This window comes from Rhinoraja longicauda, chromosome 7 (assembly GCF_053455715.1).
Source record: "Rhinoraja longicauda isolate Sanriku21f chromosome 7, sRhiLon1.1, whole genome shotgun sequence".
NCBI classification, from domain to species: domain Eukaryota; kingdom Metazoa; phylum Chordata; class Chondrichthyes; order Rajiformes; family Arhynchobatidae; genus Rhinoraja; species Rhinoraja longicauda.
This window is the reverse complement of record NC_135959.1, coordinates 43,309,885-43,334,829: the sequence shown is the minus strand read 5'-3', so window position 1 is coordinate 43,334,829 and position 24,945 is coordinate 43,309,885. Positions and strand designations below refer to the sequence as shown.

General features: G+C 42.5%; 1 protein-coding gene across 1 annotated transcript; it reads left to right on the top strand.

Annotated features, from left to right (window-relative positions):
• Positions 1-13,355: 13,355 nt before the first annotated feature.
• Positions 13,356-23,894, top strand: pdx1 (pancreatic and duodenal homeobox 1). Its single transcript, XM_078403048.1, has 2 exons — positions 13,356-13,776; positions 23,479-23,894. The coding sequence occupies exons 1-2, from the start codon at positions 13,374-13,376 to the stop codon at positions 23,892-23,894; spliced, it is 819 nt and encodes a 272-aa protein (XP_078259174.1). The 5' UTR covers positions 13,356-13,373.
• Positions 23,895-24,945: the final 1,051 nt, after the last annotated feature.

The following is a 24,945-nucleotide window of genomic DNA, read 5'->3' as shown; positions in this document are numbered from 1 at the left end:
AAAAGGGACTTGGGATGGGAGATGAGTGGATAATGGAAGGGAAAGTAGCAGGGTGAGCAGGGCGGGAAAGTGGCAGAAATAGGTGCGCACGGTGGTGACACAGGAATGTTAGAGGGGGGCATTAAATAAAATTGGAGAATTCAAATTGGGTTGTAAGCTAACCATGGAGAATATGGGGAGCTGTTCGTCTAGTTTGCCTCACTCTGGCAATGCAGGAGACCCAAGACAGTAACACCACTGTGGGAATGCGAAGGGGGGGGGGGTTATTCTGATTTTCCTGAATATGATTTATTTTATGGTTGGGTATGTTACCATTACCTGAAAAAAGACACAAAGTGCTGGAGTAATTCAGCGGGCATGACAGTATCTCTGGAGAACATACATAGGTGAAGTTTCAGGCCGGGACGCTTCTTCAACTCCAAGCAGGGATTGGATAGATTGAAATTGTTTTCTCTGCAGTCAGAGAATGAAGGGAGGCCTGACAAAAGTATATAAAATTCTGAGAGGCATAGATAGGTTAGAGAGTCAAACCTATTTCCCAGAGTGGAAATGTCAAAGACTGGAGACCACAGTTTTAAGGTGGAAATGTAAATTTTAAAGGAGAAAGGCTTGGCATATTTTTGACACAGAGGGTGGTGTGTGCTGGAAAGCACTGCCAGGGATGGTGGTGATGGCAGATACGATGGTGGCGTTTAAGAGGATTTTAGGTTGGTACATGGATATGTAGAGAATAGAGGGATATGGGTCAGGTGCAGGCAGAGGGGATTAGTTTAACCTGGCAACAGGTTCAGCATGCACATTGCCTCACTGAGGTGAGAAGAAACTTTTTTACCCAGAGAGTTGTGAATTTGTGGAAATGTCTGTCACAGACGGCAGTGGAAGTCAATTCACTTTATGAATTTAAAAAAGAGTTAGATAGAGCTCTTGGGGCTAGTGGAATCAAGGGATATGGGGAGAAGGCAGGTACAGGTTACTGATTGTAGATGATCAGCCATGATCACAGTGAATGCCTTAGATCACAGTGGTTGACTCGAAGGGCCAAATGGCCCCCTCCTGCACCTATTTTCTGTTTTCTATGACTTTCTATGTAGTCTCTATCACCAGTATTAAATCTGCTTCCACCACCAGCCCCAGCAGCATGTTTCAGGCACCCATGACCCTCTGTCCCTCCAGCCAGACTGTCAAAGGGTCTCAAACAAAAATAAACTTTATTTCTCTCTCCACGGGTCCATAGCGAGATTGCAAGGAAGCAAAAAGATAGCACAACGTTCCACGCACCCACCACTCAATGTGTAAAAGAAAATTTCCCTGCACATCTCCTTTAAACTTTGCCCCTCACACCTTAAGGCCATGCCCTCCAGTTTTGGACATTCTCAGCCTCGGAAAAAGATTCTGACTGTCTACTCTAACTATGCCTCTCATCATTTTATATAATTCTGCCAGCTTTAGTTTAGTTTAGTTTAGTTTAGTGATGCAGCATGAAAACAGGCCCTTCGACCCACCGAGTCCATGCCAACCATTGATCACCCGTTCACACTAGTTCTACGTTATCACACATTCTCATCAACTCCCTGCACACTAGGGACAATTTTCAAAGGCCAATTAACCTACAAACCCCCTTCCCCCCACCCCCATCTTTGAAATGTGGGAGGAAACCCAAGCAGTCACAGGGAGGTCATGCAAGCTCCCCACAAACAGTGCCAGTGGTCAGGATTGAACCCGGGTTTTTGGTGTTGCGAGGCAGCAGATCTTCCAGCTGCTCCACTGTGCCACAATGTAGAGGTCTCCCCTCAACCTCCAGCTTTTAAAACAAACCAAGTTTGTCCTACCACTAAGATAGGCATAAAATGCTGGAGTAACTCAGCAGATCAGGCAGCATCTCTGGAGAAAAGGAATAGTTTTGGGTCGAGACCCTTCTTCAGACTGAGCTGAGGCGTTTGTCTAAATCTTCCTCATAGTTACTGCCACCTAATCCAGACTGCAATGTTCCATTCACAAAAAGCAGAACAAATCCCATCCAAGTAACTTCCCAGAAAAATCAGTAAATCAGGTGGAAGTCCATTCTTACTAGTTTCACTTTATTCACAAAATGCTGGAGTAACTCAGCAGGTCAGGCAGCATCTCGGGAGAGAAGGAATGGGTGACGTTTCGGGTCTCGACCCGAAACGCCACCCATTCCTTCTCTCCCGAGATGCTGCCTGACCTGCTGAGTTACTCCAGCATTTTGTGAATAAATCGATTTGTACCAGCATCTGCAGTTATTTTCTTATATTACTAGTTTCACTGTTCATATCCCTTCGTTATCACCTCCTCCACAGCCAACAATGGACTATTGCCTGCTCCTTGCCACCAGTGCTGGCTCTGATTTGTTCTGTACTTTTTCAAACCTCTAGTTTCCCTCTCCCCTGACTCTCAGTCTGAAGAAGGGTCTCGACTCGAAACCTCAGCTATTCCTTTTCTCCAGTGATGCTGCCTGACCCGCTGAGTTACTCCAGCATTTTGTGTCTATCAACAGGCATCAAGTTGGGGTCAGAGCTCAATGAAAACAAGGTGGTTGTTGCAGATATTTAGTTTTGTTTAGTGTAGAGATACAGCATGGAAACTGGCCCTAGGGCCCACCGAGTCCGAGCAGATCAGCAATCACTCGTGCACTAGTTCTATCCTACACACTGGGGACATTTTACAGACTGCAACTAATCTACAAACCTGCAAGTCTTTGGAATGTGGCATGAAACCAGAGCACCCAGAGAAAACCAACGTGGGCACAGGGAGAATGTACAAACTCTGTATACACAGCACCCAAAGTCAGAAGCAAATCCGAATCTCTGGCGCTGTAAGGCAGCAACTCTACCACTGTGCCACTGTGCTGCCCCAATCATCTCAGCTCCAGGACATCACTCAGGAGCACTTGGGGGCTATGTTCCAGGCCCAGTCATCATCAGCTGCTTCATAATTCACCTTCCTGCCATCATACGGATTGGAAAATCTAGAGAGGTATAGGACGAACATAGATGGGGCATCTCGGACGGCATGGATGAGTCAGTTCGATGGACCAGTTTCCATGCTGTCATATAAATATCCAGGCTACACTAGTGGGTCAAAGCAAATGAAAGTCAGGATTGAACCCGGGTCACTGGCACTGTAAAAGGCACCAACTTTCTGCTGTGCCACTGTGCCACCACTCAAGTGCTGATATGCTTCAGTATATCCCAACATGCTGAAATGGGGATATACTGAAGATGCGGCAGACTGTGAGTGCGGACGTGGCCTCCAGACTATGGAACATCTCCTGAGCTGTGACATGCTTCTTTTTCTTCTTGCATTTGAGGCAGCAGAAATTATGTAACGCCCTCCAGGCGCTGTAGCCAGTGCAATGTGCTGTTGTCAAGAGCCGTGAGGTCTACCCCTCCACCAGGGGGATGGAGGACAGTGCAGTCGCAAATGACGTGCTGCACTTTTTGCTGGTCTGCTCCACACACGCAGGCTGCTGATGGCCGCAACCCCCAACGATGCATGTTGGCATTGAACCGGCAGCCCCCTTGCGGAGCCGGTTCAGGGCGACCCACTCTTTGCGGGGCATGTCCGAACCGGGTGGGGCTGTGGTGTTCGGTGCGACAGTGAATTGAGGAGGTCGCGATGTCTGTTCCCAGCTGGTTCTCCATGCTCCTAATATGTTGAAACTGGAGCCACAGAGGGTCGCTGCATGACGGGAGAAAGGGTGACGAGATGACAGGCGTTGAGGTCCCAGTTGCTGTGAATTCTGGGCGAGGTGGTACAAAGGATGTTTGGCGTCCGATGGCACACCAGCCTATGAGTGAAGAACTCTCTGCGAAGCTTGGCGGGTGCGATACCTGCGAGCACCAGCAGGAGATCCGTCGGAGTAGGGCGTAGGCAGCCAGTGATGATCTGCATGGTGTCGTTGAGGGTGGCGTATAGCTTGCTGTTATGAGTGCTGCGGCACCATGCTGGGGCAGCGTACTCAGCGGCACTGTGCACGAGTGCAAGAGCACTGGTTCGAAGAGTAGATGTCCTGGTGCCCCATGAAGATCCGGCCAAGCATTGCTGGAGGTTGTACAGTGCCAAGACTTTAGCATGGAGAGCTTCAAGTGTTGCTTGTAGGTCAGCTGCCGATCTAGTTTCACCCCGAGGTATGTAAGAAATGGGTTGTAGGGTAGGGGTGACCCATTGAGGGTGACGGTTAGCTGGCATTGAGCTTCCTTGTTGTTCAGGTGAAAGGCCGTTATGGTGGTTTTTGCCATACTTAGTTTTGCCATAGTGTCAGACATGCTGCATGACACTTGTACTGTAAAGGATCTTGCAGAGGCCAACAATGTGGCACTAACATTTGCTCGCTATTGGCAAACAGCTGTGTGATGACACAAATAAATAAATAACCACTCAAGTTGTGAAATGCAGTGATCTCAACATTTATCCTTGTGGAACGTCAATACCTTTTGTATCTGTGCTACCCTGTGCTTCCATTGGGTCAGGACTCTTCTTCAGACTTATGGTTTTGCTCAAGATTCCAGCACCTGGAGTTTCTTATGTCTCCAATTAGTTGCAAATGTCCATTTCATTCCCCCTCAAGTATTTATATCTTCCCATTATTAAAGAGACTAAAACTGTTTACAGCAGTAAAATTGTGGTCCTATATATTTGCAATATGACTATTTCATTTGAATTGTATAAAAGGCTAATTATACCAATTCCTTTCCTAATTGTTTGCTATACCTGCATGTAACCTTCTCTGATGCATGTACACCATAGAAATATTATTGTCATGTTTCTCACAGCTAAGTGTACAACCCACTCTTTCACTTTTCAAAAAACATGTTACTTTTTCATTTTTTCTAATAAAACAGAAACTTTCACCTTTACCCACATTATATTTCTCCTCCTACATTCGTGCAATTGGCCCATGATTTCTTGTGGCTTTTTTTATAACTTCCTCCCACTTTCCCACATTTGTACCATTAACAAATATTGGCATTAATCCTCTTATCTAACCCTTGGACACAAATAAATCACATATAATTAAGAACTATTCACTGAGCGTTATGACATTTTGCTGGTTACAACTTACCAACTCAAAACTGGTGATATTATTCCTACTTTCAGTTTTCAGGCTGTTGATCATTAATCTGTATTCAATCTCTGCCCCAGGTGCCCAACTTCTGTGCAATAACTTCATTATTCTGTCCTATTGAATGTATTTGAGTCATCAAAAAAAGCCTCATCAGATTTGATTTCTCTTTCATAATTCTTTGTAATAATAATAATAATAATAATAATAATAATAATAATAATAATAATAATAATAATAATAATAATAATAATAATAATAATAATAATAATAATAATAATAATAATAATAATAATAATAATAATAATAATAATAATAATAATAATATCCAAATGTACTATGATTTCCAAAGGGCTTTACTGTTGTGCCCCTAGTAATGGAGTACTATTGTTGGTTTTATTAAAGGAGCATTGAAGGCAGTTCACATTGATTACATTAACATTATCATCCCAGCTGTTATCTGTCTCAAAAAATCAGTAAGACTATTTAAGCAAAAATCTTGATTCAGAGTCATAGAGTCATGGAGTCATACAGGGTGGAAACAGGCCCATTAGCCCAACTTGCCCACATAGACCAACGTGTCCCATCTCCACTAGTCCCTCCTGCCTGCATTTGGCCCATATCCCTCTAAACCTATCCTATCCAAGTACCTGTCTAAATGTTTCTTAAACGTTACGATAGTACCTGCCTCAACAACCTTTTCCGGCAACTCGTTCCATACACCCATCAGCCTTTGTGTAAAAAAACTACCCCTCAGATCCAATCAAGATCCTACTGCAATTCTTGACAACCATCTTCACTATCTACAATACCACCCACTTTTATGTCATCCGCAAACTTGCTATTGGATGATGAGAATGTACATCTTCATCCAAATCCTTAATATAGATGACAACCAGCAATTGACCCAACACCAAACCTTGAGGTACACCACTAGTCACAGGCCTCCAGCCCAAAAAGCAATCTTCCACCATTAATCTCTGGGATTAAGATGCAGTATTGTTTTATCATAAATAATGGAGTAAGTTTGGTCTACGCCCAATGAAGTTGAGAAAAATTAGCAGTAATTTTGAAAAGCCTGATACAAATAAGACCCTGAGAGACATAACAAAATTGATATGAGAGGAAGATTCCATCTTGTGTGATGTAGTTTAACTTCAGAATAAAGGGGATGGATGAAGAGGAAGTTTTTTTTAGAGAGTTGTGTATCTTTGAAATTTTCCATCCTTGGGCACCGTGGAGATTTGATCATTGAATGTACTCAAGGTAACATCTGAAATAGTTTTGATCTACAAATGAACCGAGATTAATGAAGAGCAGGCACTCGAGTTAGGATCACCTATGGGGAGGGGTTGGGCAGGCTTGGACTTTATTCCTTGGTGCACAGGAATCTGAGTGGTGATCTTATAGAGATTTATAAGCTAATGAGTGAAATGGATAGGGTAGATAATCTTTTACACAGAGTAAGGGAATCTAAAACCAGAGGACATAGGTTTGAGGTAATAGCGGAAAGTTTTAATAGGAACCTGAGGGGCAACCTTTTCACACAAAGGGTGGTGGTATGATATATGGAATGAGCTGCCAGAGGAGATAGTTGAAGCAGGTACTATAACAACATTTAAAATACATTTAGACAGGTACATGGGTAGGAAAGGTTTAGTGGGATATAGGCCAAATGAGGGCAGGCGGGACGAGTATAGATGGAACATCTTGGTCAGCCTGGGCACGGTGGGCTGAAGAGCCTGTTTCCATGCTGTATGACTGTGACTCTATCGAGGCCAAATCAACCTGATTTTATGTAATGACAGAGTGGGCTATATGGTTTGATGATCTACTTGACCTATTTCTTAAATTTTATATTCCATAACTACTATAATCCTCCCTTAATCTGATATTTTACTTTAAATTCTAGGGTCAGACATAATTGGAGTAGATTTCATCAGAATATGTTTCTTAGTTGACTGTACATTGTCCCTGAAATAAAATGTTGTTACTATCCTGAGCAGTCTGAAGAATTGTCCTGACTCAAAACATTGCCTATCCATGTCCTCCAGAGATGCTGCATAATCTTCTGAGTTATTCCAGCACTTTTGTGTTTTACTCAAAATTTCAGCATCTGCAGTTCCTTCTGTCGCTATGGTTTTTTTTTTACTGGATCTTTTTTTCTTAAGGCTCTGAGACCAAGTCTTATCGTGGACATTGAATTGGGATTTATTTATTTAAATATCTGTCACTGCTTATATTTTAAACCATTATCCTTCATCTCAGCCAATTCATTTTTATATCTACTTTAGATTGTTTTCTTCAAATTTGATAGTGTTAGTTTAAGACATGCCACAACATCAAAGATTGGCACAAAATGCTGGAGTAACTCAGCGGGTCAGGCCGCATCACTGGAGAAAAGGAATAGGTGAAGTTTCAGGTCGAGACCCTTCTTCAGACCCATAACATCAAATTTTATCTTATTCTGAACTCTGCTCCCCAGAACCATTTTCACTACAAAACAATTAGTTTGTTCTATTTTATTGCCCAGTACCTATACGGTATTAGATCTAAAATAGCCTACATCCTAATTGGTTAATCAACACACAATCCGGAAAACATCCTTGAATGTTCTCTGCACCTCCACTGCACAATTGGGTTGCCCAATCATATGATGTTTAATATTCCCCAGTTTTTGTCATTACCTGTTGTCATTTTGTCTGTTGTCATTTACCTGTTTTTGACATCACCTGCAATATCCTGTCCTACAAAATCTGCCGGCAACACAAAATCTGTTAGAACTCCTTGAAACTATGCAGATGCCAGTTTACAAGAGAAGGCACAAAGTGCTGGAATAACTCAGTGCGTCAGGCAGCATCTCCGGAGAACATGAAGAAACAAAGAACTGCAGAGGCTGGTTTATACTAAGATACACACAAAGTGCTGGAGTAACTCAACGGGTCAGGCAGCATCTCTGGAGAAAAACGATAGGAAATGTCCATACCTGAAACGTCACCTATCCTTTTTATCCAGAGATGCTGCCTGACCGATTGAGTTACTCCAGCACTTTGTGTGTATCTCTGGAGAATATGGATGGGTGACATATCGGGTTTGGACCTTTCTTCAGACTGATTCCAGTGCACTCCTGTAAAGATCTGCAGCCAGAGACTTTTTGATGCTCCTTACCTCCACGACAAAAGACCCCTTTATTAATTTTCAGAACTTAGATCATCGTTCTAAACTTCCTTTATCTTTTCCTTTTATTAACAGATTGCAAAAGGCGCAAATACTCAGCTCTCTTTTAGAAGTCACGTTTCCTGGCATATCACATTTGCAAATTTGGCAACCTGCATCGACCATTGGATCACATCGTTGTGTTTCTATAAACACCATTAACTGATGAACCGTGCTCTAGCCGTTGAGTGAACAAGCACACAATGACAAGATGTTCAATGGTTCAATGGTACTTTATTGTGACATGTATCTAGGTACAGTGAAATTCCTTTTTTTGCATACAGTTCAGTAAAAATCTTACAATACGTATCAGTAACTTTCTTTTTTTTTTCCTAATCAGATGTGCAGCACTTTGGTCAACGTGGGTTGTTTTTAAATGTGCTATACAAATAAAATTGACTTGACTTGACTTGACTTGATATCATACTTAAATACAAAAATGTAAGAATAGTAGATTACACTGAGACAGTGGAGGTCTTGTAAACCGCCCCAGACCAAACTGTCTGGAAGAAGATAAATATAAAATACTGGAGTAACTCAGTGGGACAGGGGGCATCTCTGGAGAGAAGGAATGGGTGACATTTCGGGTCGAGACCCATCTGCCTTAACTCGTCAAGAGAGTCAGTAATGTTTAATTGTCACGTGTACTGACCACGGAACAATGGAATTCTTACTTGCATCAGGTTAACAGGACTGTAAACACAATACACACCGATAATAAATAATAACCCAAAAATATATAATAACCCCAATACTAATGCAAAACAAAAAAAACCATCCGAAGTCCTTAGTACAACTAAAATCAGGTGACGTTATTGACACACGCATGTTCAATTTATTCGAAATAAACATACATTTTCGTACCGCCACGAAGCTTCTCTGAATGTCTTTACAATCCCAATCACAGAGCTTTCTAAGTTAATACAAAACATATATTAATAGAAAATCGCTACTCTTTCTGACCTTAGCTATTCGACCGGGCCATTCCATATCCTAAGGTTAGTGTTTTGTCAATTTGCTATATTTCCCTGTATCGTCTTAGTACACTGTAACCAAATCATGGCTAGGCGCTTCTCTTTTAAGAGAAAACATATTTTGAAGACATGGCCCATCACGACTGCTGTCTATCCAATAACTAGAGAATAACCGCGCCAATCAACGATTTGGCGGCCCGACCCTAAACGTCACCTATCCTTTTCCTCCAGAGATGCTGCTTGGCCCGCTGTTACTACATCACTTTGTGTCTATCGCGGTGGCCTCGGTATGTTTTGCTCTTTCACGTCGTCAGCCCAAATGTGCATATGATCTGATGATGATGATGATTGTAAACTGTTTTTAAAATAAATGTCTCTTCCAATGCTCTTACCAGAATATACATTATATGTGTGTGTGTGTGTGTGTGTGTGTGTGTGTGTGTGTGTGTTTATCATATCATATCATATATCTACAGCCGGAAACAGGCCTTTTCGGCCCTCCAAGTCCGTGCCGCCCAGTGATCCCCGTACATTAACACTATCCTACACCCACTAGGGACAATTTTTACATTTACCCAGCCAATTAACCTACATACCTGTACGTCTTTGGAGTGTGGGAGGAAACCGAAGATCTCGGAGAAAACCCACGCAGGTCACGGGGAGAACGTACAAACTCCTTACAGTGCAGCACCCGTAGTCAGGATCGAACCTGAGTCTCCGGCGCTGCATTCGCTGTAAAGCAGCAACTCTACCGCTGCGGGCTACCGTGTATATAGAGCGAATGGAATGTTCGCGGCAGTGTTTTATAGGTTAAAAACAATATTTATAAATATGTAACTGACGGATTAATAAAACTCGACCTGGTGTTCTAATAAATTATTTTAATTTTTTTTAATAGAATAATAGTTTCTTAATGGCTTTCTTCTTTTCCATCGGAGCGAGAGAAACATTGTGTAGAATTGTCCCTGGAGTGGCTGGCTATCTGTAATTCGTGCTAATAAAATACTTTTTTACTATCCTCAGTAATTGGTTTACGACCTTTTCTGTTTATCTATCCACAAGGGCTGCTGTTTAATGGCTCGGGAAAGCAATTGGTTAATGGGTCAATACCGAGACAAATGCTCAGTGTCCTGTTTTATAGGGATGGTGGATGCACGCTGAGCCTTAATGGACTCTTACTTTTATGATCATATCAAATTGCTATATCAAGAGTAAACTTATAGTTCAACCTAAACGTAAAAGATAAAACTATATATAAATATAATTATAACCTATATTTATATTTAGTTTTAGCTTTTACGTTTAGGTGGAACTATAATCTTGCTCTTGATATATATATATAATCTGCATTATAAATCTATATAATAAATACGTGTATATATATATACATACATATAGGCTCTTAGGGCTAGCGGATCAAGGGATATGGGGAGAAGGCGGGAACCGGGTACTGGTTGTGGACGATCAGCCATGATCACATTGAATGGCGGTGCTGGCTCGAAGGGCCGAATGGCCTACTTCTGCACCTATTGTCTATGTATCTACACACACACACACACACACACACACACACACACACACACACACACACACACACACACACACATATATATATATATATATATACACACACACACATATATCAAATTGCTAGATCAAGACCAAGATTATAGTTCAACCTATCCGTAAAAGCTAAAACTATATGTAAATATATGTGGGTTTATTACGTTTATATAACGTAACGTAAAAGCTAAAATATAAGTTATATATAATATTCGATACCGTATAGTATACTATATAATATAGATTAAGTTGTATTAGTCTGCCTGTAAATAAATATATATACACACGCGCGCGCGCACACACGCATATATTTTTGACCCATAAAACATTGCCGCTAACATTCCATTCCATTCCCTTTCTCGATATAAACACACACACACACACATATAATGTATATTCTGGTAACAATATTAGAAATGGCGTAAATTTTAAATGGCTTGCAACTTTTTTGAAGTGAATGTTTGTGTGTGTGTATATATATATAATTTATACACACACTAGGTTCACTGTAGGAATGGGGTGGGGGTTAAAGTGTTTAGCATATATATATATATATGTGTGTATATATATTTATTTACAGGCAGACTAATAAAACTTAATCTATATTATATAGTATAATATACGGTATCGAATATTATATATAGTGTGGTATAGAATATATAAATTATACAATATATTATAACTATATTATATAGGTCGCTAAAACGTACTTTTCCGGTTGTTTTTTTCCCCAAAATATTCTGCCAGCACACTGGACAGGAATAACATTTTCTCCTTCACAAATATTTACTAACTCGTGGATAGAGCTTTTTACGAAGAGAGATGTGTGTTCCAGAAATTGCCAAGTATTTGATCTGGCCAGATCTTGATCAGACAGAATAGCGTGAAATTCAACTTATTAAGAAATGCATGCTGCCATATTTGGGGAGGAGGGAGAGACAGAATTAAAAGTTAAAAAAACAAAGCTCTGAAAGTTGCTCGCTTTTTTGAAGGGAGGGTTTTTTAAAAAATCGTTGGAAAATGGTGTTAAATGAAGCGGTTAAATGGGTAAAATTTTGCAGAAATGCGCAATTACCGCAGGAGTGCAAAGTAAATAATCTCTGCGTGAGAAAGCATGAGTGATCGCAGGCAGTGAAATGATCTTTGTCCTTTCCAGTAGCTCCCGCCTCCTCATAACCTTGTCACCAAGTCAACCAGCAACCGGTCCTACCATATCAATCAGAAAGGTCAACATGCGCCGTGAATTATAGAGAAAAAACCCTCTGAATAATCAATGGATGGCAGGCGATTTCCAGTTTAACTTTAAAGAATTGAAATTTCGGTTTAAACGCACGAAGAAAAAAAAGTTATTTTGTAACGTCGGTACGAATTGATGACAATCTCTTGACATGTTAGGAGATAATATTTTTGACTGAATTTCTTAACAGAGTCTTCTAATCAAAAGTCAATATTTAATCTGGTCGAAGCTTAAACCCGCCGTTGAAACAGGTGGCAGTTCAGGTGGGAGTGTAGTTAAAATATGAAATGAATCAATAATTCGGCATAAAATGTTAACACGGAGGAAACAGGAAGTCAAAGAAAAGGGTTGTTACGTTTAACCTCTGGGTTGTTAAAACAAAAACGTAAATTTGCTGAGAAAGCTACCAGATCTGCAATCTGATGTTAGTAGATATGAATATAGCACATGATTTCAAATGCAATTGAAAAAGAGGGGTTTGTTGTCATATATCCCGAAACTGAACAATGAGATTGTTACTTGAGCAGCACAACAGGTATGTAAACAAAGTACTCAGTAGATACTATAATAAACAGCAAAAATATTTTCTATGTTATAAAAAAACAACCGAGGGCATAAACAAAAACGCCCGAACCACCTAGTCTCTAAAAAGGATTGAAAGTGCGCAGGTGCCATGTGGATTTGCCGTTAATTTTTTTCATTCCGGACGTGTTAATCCCAGTCAGTCATGTAGGATCTGTGAAGAAACAGTAGCTAATCTTCGTTTTGCTAGAAATAACACTGTTTTTTTAATGCTATCTGTGGTTCCCAGGCCCAAGTCACTGAGGATGATAAGACTGCCCTGTCTAATCTATCACTGATACCATTCACTTCTGGTCATCCATTCTCTAAGTTAAATGTTTAAAATTCAACATATTTGTGTAACTTCGCTGATTAAGCTGGAGCAAGTTAAAGAATTAATTATCGCTCAATATACCTGCCTTCGACTGGGAAAGCACAGGAATTGTTCTTGGAGGAATCAAGTGTATCTTGGAAACTTGAAAGGCACATCGCCTGGCTTTCGGACAACTTTCCATTGTGGCAATACTACGTGGAAAGTAAATGGACTCCACAGGTAAAGTTGACCAAGTGAATTTACAGTCCAATCGGTTGTGGGTGTCGAGTCACATGATATATCCGTGACTGTCCACGGAGCACAGCAGAGTGTCAGGTGCTATTTCCATTAGTGAATCAACCAAGACAGAGCTATTAAACTGTAAAATTACAGTGCTGTTGTGTCTGTGCTGACCAACTCCCGGACATGGACAGCGAGGAGCGTTATTATGCGTCGGCTCAAATTTATAACGAGCCGTGCGCTTATCAAAGATCACAAGTCCAAGAATATAACCAAAACCTACCGGCGTGTCTCTACGTAGGGAGACAACCTCAGACTCCTTACGCTAATCCCTCGTTGTCAGGGTTTGATGAAGGAAGCCCCGCTGACATTTCACCTTTCGAAGTCCCTGCGATATCAGAGGATCCTACAGTTTCGCATCTCCGCCATCCGCAGCCTCAGCACCCCAACACTCACGCTCATCAAGGGGCTTGCTTTGGTAGCGCCCCCGATATCAGCAACCTGGAGGATCACAACAGAACGCATCTGCCTTTCCCTTGGATGAAGTCCACCAAATCCCACGCTCACATATGGAAAGGACAATGGCCGGGTAAGTGTCAGACTTCTTTCAGAAATTCCTCGCTGAGGAATTATTTTCCTAATGATGACAAGACTAGAAAATAATTGTACTGTGAATTAGGCCATGGGTGGCTAGAGAAAATGAAAGAACATTGTCGTTCTGAAATGTATCCACTACCAATGGGCATTTCACCTGTGGTCAATGAGATCGACATCTCTGCTAAGATTTGCGTATATCGATATTCTCATTATCGTTGTTGGTATTGCTTGGTCCAATCCATTAATATTTCAAGTTGAGTGTAAAAATGTCATCAGATCGTACCTCCGCCACATCAAAATCCAAATTTGTACAACCCTCCCTTCCTTTTGCAAACGATGATTTTAACCCTGTCTTTACGGTCATGCGTTTTTAAAGATCATAACACCTTTTGCGCCTTTTCCATAAACCAGGTTAATCCAATCTGTTAACCTGTTGTGATATAACACCAGTAACGTTGCATACGTCGATCTGTTATCAATCAGCTACATTTATTACAACTTTTAAATTGCATCAAAGTGAATATTCCCGAACTCCGGGCCGAAAATATTTTCTAATGAAATTAATATTACAATGAATTTTACGGTAGCAACAATAAAGTTGCGAGAAGGTTTGTCGACCTATCTGTGGGGGGAAGGGCATTTGGAAACACTGTGAAAGGGGAGAAAGCAAATGCTCGTATTGGGCGAGCACGTGGTAATATTATATATGCAATCGAGCTTCCAAGTTTGTAGTAAACCAGGATTTCTACCCCACAGCAGTGTTTTTATTTGGGGAGGAATTGAGTCAGGCCAAACACGTTTGCAGAAGAATGAAGCAGAAAAATCATCTATAAGCAGAGCAGGGCAGTACATACGAACTGTAAAAAACATATTTTCTTGTGTCTTGTTTTGTAAATTAGCATCTGCAATTCCCCGTTTCTTTTTTTTAAATGTGCAAAGCGAAACCTCCAGATTTCTTAAATGTGAACAACGTAAAGCCTAATTGTGGTAAACTATACATTAAATTCAGACGCGAGGAGTAGCGCGCCTGGTTGGTGATACGATTGCGGTTGTAAAGGGATCTAAACGTGCATAATTACTCTAGATTTGTTTGTATCGAGTCGTAAAAACGAAATCGCAACCCATTACATAATCAAACACATATTAGACTGGAGTAGGATTCCCAACAAATGATTACCATTTCTCCAAGCAGATAAATAGGGTTTTTTTTTTGCCGTATGTAAACCGATGTAAGTGCTTAACCAAGGCAGCATAATCTGAACCATTGCAATAATTCGAATAACCTTTATGACGTGAATTATACCAGAAAGGTTATGAGGATTAAATCTAAAAATAATCGGTCGTCATGAGAAGATTCCTCTCCCCACCCCCACCCCCTCCACCCACCCCCGTCAAATACAAGATTATCAATACTTCCAGGAAGCAATTTGCCTGTTAAGAAACGTATGCGAAGGTTAAAAACAATATTTACGGCGATTCCGTTTGAAATCAAATGAGTAATTTGATATAATTATTCTGTTAAATTACACATGAATTATATTTCTTAAAATCGCCACGGTGTTGGGGTTTTACAGTGTTAAATGTGTAGCTATTGAATAAATCAATTCTCAATGTAGAGTTTACACGGCCGGGTGCATTAATTTACATTTAGGGCCCTAGTTACAGTGAATCACACAAAAAATAATTGACACTCGAATTTGTATTGTCAAACTTCCAATGTAGAGCCGACTACATCTGGGAATTTTGGTTTCGTTTTAGAATATACTGTAATTTGTGTCAAGTGATTTTTAACCAGGTATTTTGACATTCCTGTGGTAATTCTATGAAGAACTATTTCCAAGTCAAGTAACTCTTCGGTCACATTAAAATCTGAATAATTCACAACAGCGGTCATAAGGTGATGATCAAGTAAGGACTGTCAGCGCTGACAGCTTGTTCCATCTTTCCATCGTGTTATCAGTTCTTTCCAGATCACTTATCGCCCTTACTTCATAACCCTCGACTGCCCAATAAGCACATGTCAACTAAATATTTAGTTCAGTTTAGTTTAGTCTGAAATGTTTCTTTTGTTCATAGATTACAGAAGTACGGGTGAGACTATCCCATATTTCAATCACTTTTTTTTCTACAGAACAATCCTTCCTACTTGCATTCCTAAAAGGACACAAAGTGCTGGAGTAGCTCAGTTAGCAGGCAACATTTCAGGAGAACATAGATAGGTGATGTTTGGGATCGGGACCCTTCCTCAGAAGGACCCGAAGAAGGATCCCGACCCAAAACATCACGAATATATATTCTCAAGAGAGAACATATGTTCTGCAGAGAGCCTGATCCGCTGAGTTACTCCAGCACTGTGTGTCTTTTCACTTGTAAACCAGCATCTGCAATTCCTTGTGTCTCAATTCACTCTTACCTGTTTTACCTGGGCCTGTTTTAACACACAGTCTACGTTTTCTTGATCTGTGGCATTCACTGTACCACATCCTTTGACTATTTGAATGCCTCGATCAAATCCCCCGTATTTCTCTCTTTATCATTGAAAGCGACATATAATCCGGTTGCAATCTCCCAAACCTTTCTAACCTTTCTGTTGTTGGCAACAGTCAATAATATTTTTGGCATATTTTTAGACGTTCGTAGTACAGTAAATTAATGAACCAAATTAATGAAACGGGTGATCAAACTTAAATAACTGACTAGTTAAAATACTCAAATTTGCGCGATTAAGACGAGGTTCCAGACTCAGGCTTCGGTAAACAGTGTACCTTGTTGGCAATTGAATGTTTACGTTGAAACACGGTTAACATCGTGATTCTGAATATCTAAGTACTTCTGGTAGCAATTATAATTCTTTGATAAGTGATAGTCATTTTCAGAACACAAGGTGCGCTCCCTTCACCCGTAATTGTGTGTCACGAGTTCTGTCCCACGGGGAGCTCCAACCAAGCAGACGCTGACCTGCAACTTGATGTAACGAATTTTGAATAGTTCGTGTCAATGCTGTTCCGTATTGCAGAAGTTTACTTCACGATTGGCAGCTACTGGACATTTTTAATCGTGGCAGGAAGTTGCGGGATAGTTGCAAAAGCCAATTGGGATTTCCACTCTCACCATATGATCTCACGCGGCTTTTCCCGTTGCCCAGTTTAACTGAATTTAAGCAAGTTCCTTAGATGTTTGTCAAGCATAGTTGTTTCGCTATAATTTGTCACAGTTACTAACAGCTCCACAAAACAAATTTCCAAACATCCTATTCTGAATACACCATCTGAATTTGCAGAACAGTTAATGATAATTTCTTGTTTTATAGTAGATGTATAGTGTAATCTACAGCGTGAGTACCTTGAGACTTCAAGTGGCAAAATTAACTTTGGCAATGAAAACTTTCAAATGTACTATTTCACGTTTTAAACATATTTAAAAGACGTCTTTAATATAAGGAAAAATCACCTTTGGTTTAGTTTCATTTATTGTCACAGTACCAAGGTATTTTGTTGCGTGCTAGCCAGTCAGCAGAAAGACTATACATGATTGCAATCGAGCCATCCACAGTGTACATGTGCACTGATCCACATGATAGAGGGAATAACGTTCAGTGCAAGACACAGTAAACATCGAGAACGAATTAAAATTGGCAATTGTCACAAACTGTAATTCGCAAAACGTCATTTACAGTGAGACATGTTCAGATCTCAATCGCTGAAACCATTGGCAAAAGATTATGGTTGTTAATGCAGTGTTGTTTTCTTACAACATGCTTCAAATGATTCTCGCGACGATATTAGCAAAACATAGGCAACAAAGTAGCACTTCTAACAAATGAATATTTAAAATATAATTTAGCGTATAATTACAATTGATCTCATTTTGCGATATGTACGCAAAGTCATACCTGTTCATACCGCTTAACACGCGGGGTTTTTTTTTAGAATTTGAGATAGGAAATGGGTAAGTTTAGGGCGGCATGGTGGCGCAGCGGTAGAGTTGCTGCCTCACAGTGCCAGTGACCCGGGTTCGATCCTGACTACAGGTGTTGGCTGTTTGGAGATTGTATGTTCTCCCCATGAACTCCGGGTGCTCCGGTCCCCCCCGTCCCCCCCGTCCCCCCCGTCCCCCCCACACTCCAAAGCCCTGCAGGTTTGTAGGTTAATTGGCTTGGTAAAATTATAAATTGTCCCGAGTATATGTCGGCTAGTGTTAGTGTGCTGGTCGGCACGGACTCGGTGGGCCGATGGGCTTGTTTCCTAATCTAATCTAAACTAAACTAAACAAATAAATGCGAACCCATTTGCGCCGTGCTCACTTTATATGAACGAAATCGTTTAATGGAAATATCTCACTTTGTATATATCATTATGGAATGAAGATATTTCCTCAATACAAATATATTTACAATGATTTACACTGAGATTCTTTAAAACATGAGACAAAGGATTTTCAATTACACGTTTTATGGGAGAAGAATGGAATGTTGTATCAGGCTTTGTGATATGGGCTTCGAGTCATGACAGTATTGAGAAGTTAAAAAGGAAATAAGGCATTTTGGTCAAATATCTTTGTTCTACCTGAGCTACAGGGAGAGTTTGAGTAAGATAGGGCTTTATTCCTTGGAGCGCAGGGGGATGAGGGGGGATCTTATAGAGGTGTACAAAATCATGAGATGAATGGCTCGGATAAACGCACAGAGTATTTTACCCAGAGTAGGGGAATCGAGAACCACAGGTTTAATGTTTAGGGCAAAGATTTAATGTTTAGGGCAAAGATTTAAGAGGAACCTGAGGAGTAACTTTTTTACACAAAGGGTGGTGGGTGTACGGAGGGAGCTGCCAGAGGAGGTAGTTGATGAGGCAGGTACTATAACAACATTTAAGAAACATTTAGACAGGGACGTGGATAGGACAGGTTTATTGGGATATGGGCCAAACGCAGGCAGGTCGGACTAGTGTGGAGAAAGAAACTGCAGATACTGGTTTGCAACGAAGATAGACACAAATTGCTGGAGTAACTCAGCGGGACAGGCACCATCTCTGGCGAGAAGGAATGGGCGACTTTTCGGGTCGAGACCGGTATTTTGTCTATCTTCGTGGGACTAGTGCAGAGATAGGCATATTGGTCGGCGAGGGCAAGTTGTGCCGAAGGGCCTGTTTTTCACTCTGTATGACTACCAAATGCATGGCTCACAAGAAGTGATATTTATTCAGCTCCACTGCGAAGGCTTCGCAAAAACCGTAATTCATTCGTAGAAATGATTCCTTCTCGCAAGAAAATCCAGCGGTTGGGCGGCAGAGCTGCTGCCATACAGCGCCAGAGACCCGGGTTCAACCCTGAGTACGGTTGCTGTCTGTACGGCGTTTGCGCGTACCCCTGTGACCGTGTGGGTTTTCTCCGAGTGGTCCAGTTTCCTCCCACACTCATAAAAACGTGCAGGTTTGTTGGTTAATTGGCTTCTATAAATTGTCCCTAGAATGTAGGAATAGAGTGTACGGGTGCTAGTTGGTCGCTGCGGATCCGGTGGGACGCTGTGTCTCTAAACGAAACTAAAGTAAATGTTTCTTTCCCGCAAGCAAATCCAGCTGAATCCAAAAAGGCACATTTCTATTGCTTTCGATTTTAATGTGTCCAGATCTTTTAAAAAAAAGACCCTCATGTGCAATACTTACCTTTGGAAATCTTAGCTCAGTGCAGTCAATTTCAAACCGTTCAGTCAGGGAGATTCACCTCAAATGGCTACAGTCCTACGACTTCTGGCCGCGTTCTTCATTTTCGAAGCAAGTTAAAGAGTCGGGAGTGAGGCGCTGGTGTGCTTTTGAACCGCGTTATCACCAGCGAGTTATTTGTATTTCCATAGATAGAAAGCAGGTTGGAGGAAATATTAAATTGCACTCTGTGCGAGTTCACATTGCAGTTCCGTTATCTCAGCTGTGCCATAGCCACGATATCATCACTCCAATGTATTTTTGTTGAGTATTGTTAATTATGTTTTATGCATATTTTTGGTTTAATAATCGCAACTTAAAAACGAGCCGCATTGAACTAAAAATCCACATCGCTCATTCCCGCTACTCCCCAATCTCATCGAGCAGATTTTTTAATATCAAAAAATACTTTATTCCAGTAATAAATATTTACAAAACATTTTCTTTTCAAAAACTCCATCCGACATTCCCGGAGGTTATACATTCAATACAGATATTCATTGCCAGATTTACACAGAATCCCTTCCCTTATTTGGAGGGGTGTCTCCTCCACACCCTGCCTCCCATGTCCAGCAGCGGATGGACCCTAGACTGTGGTCCTCCCCCACAGAGCCTTGGCGTTTCGGACAGCTCGTTCCGCTGGGAGGTCAACAAAGCCCAGGCAGACCAAAGAGCGTCTTTCACCGAGTTGATGACCTTCCAGCAGCACTCGATGTCAGTCTCTGAATGCGTCCCTGGGAACAGTCCGTAGATCACAAAGTCCTCTGTGACGGAGCTGCTCGGAATAAATCGTGACAGGGGCCCCTGAAGACCTCTCCCGACTCTCTTGGCAAATCCACACTCTTTCCACGAGCGACAGATGGTGCGGCAATGTCCAGCTGACTAGCACATTGCGTGGCATCTGCACCAGGCCCATCCTTCGCAACACCAGGGACAGGTAGAACCTCAGCAGGTAGTGGCACTTGGTGCCCATGTGACTTGGCTCTACGCTCCGCCTGATGCAGCCACACACAAGGTGGCCATCAGGATGAGGGCGACGTTGGGCACGCTTTTACCCCCGTTGTCTGCCGACTTGTGCATTGTGGCCCATCGCACCCGGTTCATCGTCGACCCCCAGATGAAGCGGAAGACGGCCCGGGTGATCCCCGTGGCGTAGGAGGGACGGGCCACACTTGCGCCAAGTACAGCAGCCCCGAGAGCACCTCACACCTGATGACCAGATTTCTCCCTGTGAAGGAGAGGGAGGGCTGCTTCCACAACTCCAGCTTCTTCCCCACCTTGGCTATCCGCTCCAGCCAATTCTTGTCACACGCCTCAGCCTTCCTGAACCAGATCCCCAGCACCATCAAGAAGTCAGGCTTGATGGTGAAGGGGATGGAAGATCGGTCAGGCCAGTTGCCAAAGAGCATGGCCTCGCTCTTCCTATGGTTTACCCTGACCCCCGTGGCCAACTCAAACTGGTCGCAGACGCTAATCAGTCTGTGGACCGACCCTGGATCCGAGCAGAAGACGGCGACATCGTCCATGTACAGGGAGGCCTTGACCTGAGTGCCCCCACTGCCTGGTAATGTCACTCCTCTTATGCTCGCATCCTTCCTGATGGACTCGGCAAAGGGCTCAATACATCAGACGAACAAGACAGGGGAGAGAGGGCAACCCTGCCTGACTCCAGACCTGACGGGAAAGCTGACTGATTCCCACCCATTGATTTGGACTGCACTACAGATATCGGTGTAGAGCAGTTGGATCCACTTCCTGATTTCCTCCCCAAAGCCCATTTTAGAGAGTACATCCTTCATGTACATGTGCGATATCCTGTCGAAGGCCTTCTCCTGGTCCAAGCTGACCAGGCAGGCATCCACCCGTCTGTCCTGCACATAGGCAATGGTATCTCTCAGCAGCACCAGGCTGTCCGAGATTTTCCTGCCAGGTACAGCACAGGTTTGGTCCAGGTGGATCACCTGTCCCAGAGCAGACTTGACCCGGTTGATGATGGCCTTAGACAGGATCTTATAATCTACATTCAACAATGTGATTGGTCTCCAATTCCTTATATCATTCATCTCCCCCTTCTGCTTGTAGATTAGGGTGATGTTGCCCTTCCTCAAAGAGTCTGACATGCTGCCGGCTAGAAGTATATCATTGTACACTTCCAGCAGGTCCGGGCCCACCCAGTGCCACAGAGACGAATATAACTCTGCCGGTCAGCCGTCGCTTCCGGGAGTTTTACTCGAGTCAAAGGAAGGGATGGAGCCAGTCAGCTCCTCCAGGGTCAGTGGTTGGTCCAGACTCTCCCGCTTGCTGTCGCCCATGACTTCCGTGATAGAGGACTGGGCGTTCTGGGAGGTGGTGCTGTCTGTGGTCTTTATGTTGTACAAATCCTTATAAAAGGATCTGCAGACCCTCAGCATGTCTGTCTGCAAGGATGTTACCGAGCCGTCCTCCTCCCTAAGGCTGTTGATCACAGAGCTCCCCCTGTGAACCTTATGGACGAAGAAGCGTGAGCACGTCTCATCCTGCTCCACGTGGCGGACCCTGGACCGGAAGATGATCTTGGAGGATTCAGAGGTAAAGAGCCGAGCTTGCCGGCCCTTCAACTCTCTAAGTTCCTCCCTCACATCCACCCCTCTCGACTGCAAAGGAGCAGTTGCTGCAAATCGGGCAGATGGTACAGAATCTTTAAAGCGATCACCACCAGACATAGAAACAGCTACTACCCTTCTGTTATAAGAATACTGACCGGTTCTCCCTTAAGCTAGGGAGGGTACAGTCCAACCATCTAACTTCTCATTTGCTGACATTGGACTTTTCTCCCGAAATGTTGTAATACAATGCCGAGAACTATATTCGGCACTCTGGTATTTTTGCCTTTCCCATTGAACTTGTGTATGGGTTGGTTGTGTATAATATTATCTGATTTAGAGTCATTGAATCATACAGCGTGGAAACAGGCCCTTCTGCCTAACCTGGCCAAGCCGACTAACATGCCCCATCTACACGTCCCACTGCTTGCGTTTGGCCCATATCCCTCCAACCCTAACCTATCCATGTACCTATCTAAATATTTCTTAAACCTGCCTCAACTACCTTCTCCGGCAACTCGCTTGAATTGGATAGAACACAGGCAAACATTTTCACTATATCCTGCACGGTGGCGCAGCTGGTCGAGCCGCTACCTACACAGCGCCAGAGACACGGGTTCGATCCAGACCGCAGGTGGAGTTTGCACGTTGTCCTTTCCTCCCACATCTCAAAAACGTGAGGGCTTGTAGGTTAATTGGCCTCAGTAAATTGTCCATCCTGTGCAGAAAGTGGATGTGAAAGTGGAATAACATAGAACTTGGGTGAATGGGTGACGATGGTCGACATGGACCTGGTGGGCCGAAGGGCCTGTTTCTATATTGTAAATCTACACTAAACTAACCCTTGATTACACAAAAAGCTGGACAGGCAGCATCTGAGGAGAGAAGAAATGGGTGACGTTTTGGGCCGAGACCCTTCTTCACACCTATTCCTTCTCTCCAGAGATGCTGCCTGTCCCGCTGAGTTACTCCAGCTTTTTGGGTCTATCTTCGGTTTAAACCTGCATCTGCAGTTCCTTCTTATATATTAAACCTTGATTACATCTACACATTGATTAATGCTCACCCTTAAAATTATAATTGCCCTTTGTAAAATGAATCCCATGATGAGTGAGGAATGGATGAGAATGTTTGATAACATAGAACTAGTGTGCACAGGTGATTGATGGTCGGCGTGCACTCAGTAGGCTGAAGGGCCTGATCCCATGCTGTATATCTAAACTTGACGAATCAATCAATCAATCAATTAATCAATCACATACCAAAGATAGACACAAAGTGCTGGAGTAACTCAGCGGGTCAGGCAGCATCTCTGGAGAAAAAAGGATGTGTGACGTTTCGGGTCGTGATCCTCCTTCAGACCAACTTAACAACAATAAATCGATACCAATATTTTAACATCTTCTCTCTTCATAGGGGGTTCATTCATGGTGGAGCAGGAGGAAAACAAGCGAACTCGCACCGCCTACACGCGCGCTCAGTTGCTGGAACTCGAGAAAGAATTTCTATTCAACAAGTACATCTCCAGGCCCCGGCGGGTGGAGCTGGCCGTCATGTTAAACCTCACCGAACGCCACATTAAGATCTGGTTCCAAAACAGAAGGATGAAGTGGAAGAAGGAAGAGGATAAGAAAAGAGGAAGGAATGGTGCTCCCGAACAAGACTCGGTTGTGTCCTCTGGGGACCTCAAAGAGGATTCCTGCGTCGCCACCACTCCGGTCGGAAGAGACCCGCTCACTGCTAATGTCTCCTCGTCACAACCAGCCAACACCCCGGAGACATCTTTAAGGAGTCAAGGTACATGTGAAAGAGACTCCATGAAAAATTCATAAATTCTGCCATAAAAAAAACAGCGGAGCGACTGGAGATAATTTAGTCGACACTTACAACGAGAAAACAGTGAAGACAAGGGACTGCAGATGCTGAAATCTTAAGTAGAGTGCTGGAGGAACTGAGCGCGTCAGACAGCATCAGGGGCAGCACATTGGCGCAGCGGTAGAGTTAATTCCTTACTATGGGTGCTGTCTGGAAAGAGTTTGTGCGTTCCCCGGATACTCCGGTTTCCTCCCATACTCCAAAGACGTGCAGGGTTGTAGGTTAATTGGCTTAGTCAAACTTGTAAATTGTCCTTAGTGTGTTGGATAGTGTTAGTGTACGGGATGGTCGCTAGTCGGCATTGATTCGGTGGGCCGAAGGGGCTGTTTCTCTTAACGCTAAACGAAACCAAATCTGTGGAGGGAATGCATAGACACTTAAGAAGTGCCCTACCCAAAACGTCGCCTGTCCGTTTCCTCCACAAAAGGTGCCTGACCCGCTGAGTTTCTCCAACACTTTGTGTTTTGAATCAAATTTTAAAAAATAATGTCGAAAGCTGAAACTTACCGCAGCGAAATGCCCCATTTTGTGACAATTACATACAACGCCTTTAGTGGTGGCGTTAATATCCTGGAATGCCACGTTTAAATGTCAGCAATTGAAAGTTACTCGGGGTCAGACAGAAATAAAAGTTAGTTTCAAAAACGAAAGTAAGTTATTTTGTCTCAAGTAATATTGCATTGTCATCTGGGTTATTTTCACTAATTTTGTTAATTATGGAACTTTTAGTTTAAATGCTCTAGTTATTGAATATTATCCGTTGCACAGTTTGAATTGTACCCTGCGGTAATTAATCAAATGTCATCTCGGGTTAGAAATATTGTATATTTGTAGTTGTATTATATGAATATTGTTATGTCTTGCGTCTTGTCTTTAATTGTGCGTATTTTCCCACGGATGTTTAGAGGGAGATATTTAACTATTCCTTTTAGGAAACAGCTTGTTTGTCGTGTTTATGGATTTGTCGTCGATTGAAACCGATTTCATTATAGCTGCCTCGGAATTTAA

What these genes read in the sequence shown, in the direction of transcription:
- pdx1 (XM_078403048.1), top strand. Translation starts at nt 13,374, where the DNA reads ATGGACAGCGAGGAGCGTTATTATGCGTCGGCTCAAATTTATAACGAG. An exon ending in ATGGAAAGGACAATGGCCGG is followed by an intron (nt 13,777 to 23,478) that starts GTAAGTGTCAGA and finishes CTCTCTTCATAG; the next exon opens with GGGGTTCATTCATGGTGGAG.